General features: G+C 40.7%; 1 protein-coding gene across 1 annotated transcript; it reads right to left on the reverse strand.

Annotated features, from left to right (window-relative positions):
- Positions 1–2,157: 2,157 nt before the first annotated feature.
- Positions 2,158–5,638, reverse strand: LOC128440319 (phospholipase A and acyltransferase 4). The gene is made up of 4 exons (XM_053423007.1): positions 5,484–5,638; positions 3,112–3,214; positions 2,721–2,977; positions 2,158–2,313 (listed from the first exon to the last, which is right to left on the reverse strand). Exons 1-4 carry the CDS (start codon positions 5,493–5,495, stop codon positions 2,185–2,187), a joined length of 501 nt encoding a protein of 166 aa, XP_053278982.1. The 5' UTR covers positions 5,496–5,638; the 3' UTR covers positions 2,158–2,184.
- Between the last annotated feature and the right edge of the window lie 17 nt (positions 5,639–5,655).

Here is a 5,655-nt window from a genome sequence, read left to right on the forward strand (position 1 = left end):
CGCAGCGGCACGGTCCGCGAACACACGACGCTGTTGTCCCCCTCAGCCGCCGAGACAGCTGCGCATGTAACCCCGCTGCGTTGAGGCGACAGCACCGCGCTTCTTCCTCCGCCCTCCGGTGTGACGGGGTGTGTGTGTGTGTGTTGTCTCTGGGTGAAGCTCCGGCTCCTGTGTGTCGGTGCTGCGGTGTGAGAAGCGTCTCTCCGCCCGCTCGTCCTCCTCCGGTGTGCGCGCTGTGCAGGAATGCGCTCCGCTTAAATGGCCCTGACTGCAACAGCGACTCTTTCACCCCCGACACCTCGTTATTACTCCGGATTTAAAGAAAACACTTTGAGCATCTTTATATGTGTTAAATTCAACAAATGCGTCTTTTTGTATCAGAGTTACACGTTTTATTTCACCAAATATTGTCTAATCTGGAAGTTATAATTACCCTGATTCTAGGGTTGAGCTCAAATCAACCTCAGATATTATTAAATGCTCATGAGTCATTAATTGAATTATAAACTCCATTAGACAAGTTTAATTGATATTCTGTAATTCTTTTTTACAGATAAGGCTGAGGGTCAATTTAAAACTATCCTTGTGAATCTGCTGCCACCTAGTGTTCACAGGAGGTAAGTTACAAGCTACTTTCACTCAAGTTAGGTTCTGGACAACAAAGACAAAAATAAAATCATGATTAAATCGTTCGTTTCAGTCTGACATTTTTATCTTCATAATAAATATCTCTGCTTATTATTTATTTTGGTTTCAATCTTACTGGTTAAATGTGTAAGATTGAAGTGAAAGGGAACTATTGGCAGATATTGAATATAAATAATCCTACTGATGTTTTCAGTAATGTTTAATAATGTAAATTTTACATTTTTGTTTTCTTTATCCTAGAACGGGCCCTTTATATGTAAATATTTTATATTCACATCCGGAGCAAGTCCTCTCTACGAAGGCAGCCATGCTTTTTTACAGTAACCCAGAGTATACAAACTATGCACCTTTTGAGGTTTTATGCCAACTGAAAGCGACCACAGGTTCTCTTTTGTTTGGAAGGAGAGGGTGAGGTGAGGGGTGTTCAGCTGCAACATGCAACTCAACCACTAGATGTCACTAGACTCTACACATTGAACCTTTAAGTGTGGTTTCATAAGGGGACTGTGTCAGAGCTTTACTGAGTGACATTCCACTCGTCCAGACTCTATTTGAATGAAAAATTATCAAAATGTTTTGACCTTCAGTTTGTCGATTGTTCAAAAAATAACGGTTTGTCTCATCTTGTCTAAATATAGAGTATTTAAATATAAAGTATATTCATATGAAGTATTTAAATATAAACGACCCATTCTAGGGTAAAGAAAACAATAATTCGTACAATTTAGATGAAACACTAGTGAAAACATCACTAGGATTATTGTACATTTAATTTCTGCCAATAGATCCTTTCACCTAAATCTTACATACTGGACCTTTAATGGCTGTGAGATGGTTGGTTTAAGATTCTGGAATATCTGCATGTATTCAGCTGCATGTATGCATTCAGCATGTATTCATCTGCACACATTTAAAGTGCAGGCACAAATTAGTGGGATGATAAATGGAAACATGTGATCTTTTTAAAATATATTTTGAAAAATGAGGAAATCATTCACACTGAAGAAATGTATCTTTAAATTGTGTTTTATTGCAAATAAATTGTGTGAATTATTATTTGGTCCGTTTAAAAAGTTACGAATGACACAGAAGAATAAACCTCTAGATCAGGGGTGTCCAAACTTTTTATCCCGAGGGCCACATACAGGCAGGGGGGCGTGGCGGCGTTCAGAGGGACCGCTGGTAGGTCAGGGGTGAGTTGGGCGCTACCTAGTGTCTAAACTGAGAAGCATAATACATTGGGCCATAGTCCATTACATTACATTACATTATATTACATTTCATTTAGCTGACGCTTTCATCCAAAGCAACTTACAATAAGTGCATTCAACCCCGAGGGTACAAAACCAGGACAAACACTATATTATTCTTTGTTTTTGTATCAATAGTAGCCTAAAATGGAGCAAAGTTTATTAAAATAATTATTTGAATGAAGTATCGATCTTTATTGTTTTTATTTTCAGTCATCACATGCCGCGAACCTCCTCAAGCTAAACTTAAACGCTTTTGGCTAAATAAGAGCGATGAGAAGTTGTGTCAATCATAATCCGATTTCTTGCTTAATCGTTTCAATGATCGATAGAGTAATCGTCTATCAGAGAAGTCGTTAGTTGCAGCCCTAGCTGCAGCGAGGCCGGCCCATGCTGGGCAAGCTGCTCTTCGAACCTGCAAGAGACAAGATGAGAAGAACCGTTGTTATTTAAACAATTGACAAACTGCAGGTCAAAGGTCACTAGGCTCTGCCAGAGTCCCCTTATGAAACCACATTTAAAGGTTGAATGTGTGGAATTTAGTGACATCTAGTGGTTAAGAGTCATGTTGCAGCTGAACACCCCTCACCTCACCCTCCCCTTCCAAACATGATAGAGAACCTGTGGCAGCTTCAGTCGTCATACAAACTCAACAGGTTTAGTTTGTCCAGTCTGGGCTACTGTAAAAAAAACATGGCTGCCTCCATAGAGAGGACCTGCTCCTGATGTAAGTATAAAGTAAGACAGTAACACAACATCTACCCACTAATTTTGCTACGGATGACTTAATGAGGTTAACGAACCCAACAGTTAGTTACACACCTGCCGAGACTCTGCCTCGCCGTATCGCAGGTCCCTAGCAAAGTGCTCGCTGTTGTAAGTGTCATCATTGTACGATAGCTGGCGACCCACCATCGCACTGGCCTCCTTCACTATGACGTAGTGATCACGAGCCCTGTACCTTTGATCCAGCAGATTTTTGACCTGGTAAGTGTCATTAGCGACCAGGTCAGTGAGCTTCTGACGCTTCACCTCTCCTCTGAAGCTCAGAAGCTCCAGCGAGCTAGATGAGTCACCACCTGTGTGTTTTATAGAAAAGACAAACAGGAAGAACAGGGAGTCAAAGAAAGAGGAATGGAGGAAGGGGCCATCATGAAATACAAGTCATGTCCATGTGATATTCTAACGTGAATATAGTTATCCCTTCACTCACCCTCTGGATCTAAATGAACCACTTCATTCTCTCCGATGTAGATGGCCCAGTGGTGATAGGCCAAACGGTTGATCACGATCAGGTCTCCTGGTTTTCCATTAAACTAAAAATAAACATGAAAATAAACATAAAAATAATAAAGTGGACATGTAGTCAATGTAAATGTGCAGTGATCAAAGTGCTCTTCATCGTGGCTTCCTGTTGTATTTGTTTGTGTGGTTAATGGTTTAATGTTGACTTACTAATTAGCTGGTTTTTGGGGGGGTGGAACTGGTAGTTTAGCTGTTTGTCTTTGTTTGCTCCTTTTGTTTCTGAAATGCTCTGATCAGTCATTATATACATTTTCCTTTTTAGATCTGTTTTTGTTCAGTCGACCCCTTATGGACCAGAACTCTGTATTTTTGTTCACTTTTAGCTAAATAAATCTGTTTATTGTTGAGAAGCAGCTGTGATCACACACTTCATCCTGTTTATTCTGGTTTCTGTTGTAAACTCTTTGAAAGAATATCATTTTAAAGTTGCATTAAAATGCTAATGTTACAGTGCCTTGCATAAGTATTCACCCCCCTTGGACTTTTTCTCATTATGTACTGATACTAACTGGAATTCAAATAGACTTAAATAAACTTTTTCCCGTTTGATCAACAAAACATGCATAGTACTTTGGAGGTGCAAAATACATTTTATTGTGACACAAACAATAATGAGAACAAAAAAGTTGACATCTGTTGGGTGCATAAGTATTCACCCCCCTGTGTCAATACTTGGTAGAACCCCCTTTCGCTGCAATTCCAGCTGCAAGTCTTTTGGGGTATGTCTCTACCAGCTTTGCACATCTAGAGATGGAAAGGTTTGTCCATTCTTCTTGGCAAAAAAGATGAAGCTCAGTCAGATTGGATGGAGACCGTCTGTGAACCGCAATCTTCAAGTCTTGCCATAGATTCTCTATTGGATTGAGGTCTGGGCTTTGACTGGGCCATTTTAAGACATTAACATTCTTTAATCCAAACCATTCCTTTGTAGCTCTGGCTGTATGTTTAGGGTCATTGTCCTGCTGGAAGATGAACCTCCGCCCCAGTCTCAAGTCTTTTGCAGACTGCATCAGATTTTCTTCAAGGATTTCCCTGTATTTGGCTCCATCCATCTTTCCCTCTATTCTGACCAGTTTCCCTGTACCTGCTGAAGAGAAGCATCCCCACAGCATGATGCTACCACCACCATGTTTCACTGTTGGGATGGTGTGCTCAGGGTGATGGGCAGTGTTGGGTTTTCGCCACACATAGCGTTTTGCATCGAGGCCAAAAAGTTCCATTTTGGTCTCATCTGACCAGAGCACCTTCTTCCACATGTTTGCTGTGTCTCCCACATGGCTTCTGGCAAACTCCAAACGGATTTTTTATGGATCCCTTTCAACAATGGCTTTCTTCTTGCCACTCTTCCATAAAGGCCAGATTTGTTGAGTAGACGACTAATAGTTGTCCTGTGGACAGATTCTCCCACCTCAGCTGTGGATCTCTGCAACTCCTCCAGAGTAACCATGGGCCTCCTGGTTGCTTCTCTGATTAATTTTCTCCTTGTCCGACTCTTCAGTTTGGGTGGACGGCCTCCTCTTGGTAGGTTTGCGGTTGTGCCATATTCTTTCCATTTTCTTATGATGGATTTTATGGTGCTCAGAGAGATGTTCAAAGCTCTGGATATTTTTTTATAACCTAACCCTGCTTCATATTTCTCCACAACTTTATCCCTGACCTGTTTGGTGAGCTCCTTGGTCTTCATGATGCTGTTTGTTCAGTAATGATCTCCAACAAACTCTGAGTCCGTCACAGAGCAGGTGTATTTATACTGAGATTAAATTGCAGACAGGTGGACCCTATTTACTAATTATGTGACTTGCAAATGTGACTTGTGAATGCAATTGGTCGCACCAGATCTTTGTTAGGGGTTTCACAGTAAAGGGGGTGAATACATATGCACTCAACACTTTTCAGATTTTTATTTGTAAATAATTGTGAAATCCATGTAATATTTCCCCCCACTTCCAAATGATGCACTATTTTGTGTTGGTCCATTACATAAACTCACGATGAAATACATTTTAATCTGTGGTTATACCATGACAAAATGTAGAAATGTCCAAAGGGGGTGAATACTTATGCAAGGCACTGTATATTTGACTCATAAAACCGAAACACCTCGTACACATTACGTGAACAAACTGAAAGTAAAGTTTGTTGATATATTTTAATCTACACCTATCTATGACATCATGTCTGTGCCTTCACATTGTCACGCACAAAGAACATTTAAAACTGTTTCACTGTAAAGGAACAAAAACTAAATCTATTATAACTAATGAGCAGGAGGAGACTCACCGTTTGTGCCATGTCTTCAGCTCTTCATCCATCAGCTTCTGCCGCAGCCTGTGTGTGTTCACCGGAATACTGCAGATAAGGAACCTGTATAACCTGCCCAATATCACAACAATATATCAGAGGAGGGAGTTTCATTTCTCGTGAATTTTGAAGCAGGTCCGTTCATGTTTGG

Source organism: Pleuronectes platessa, chromosome 5 (assembly GCF_947347685.1).
Source record: "Pleuronectes platessa chromosome 5, fPlePla1.1, whole genome shotgun sequence".
Classification (NCBI taxonomy): Eukaryota; Metazoa; Chordata; class Actinopteri; order Pleuronectiformes; family Pleuronectidae; genus Pleuronectes; species Pleuronectes platessa.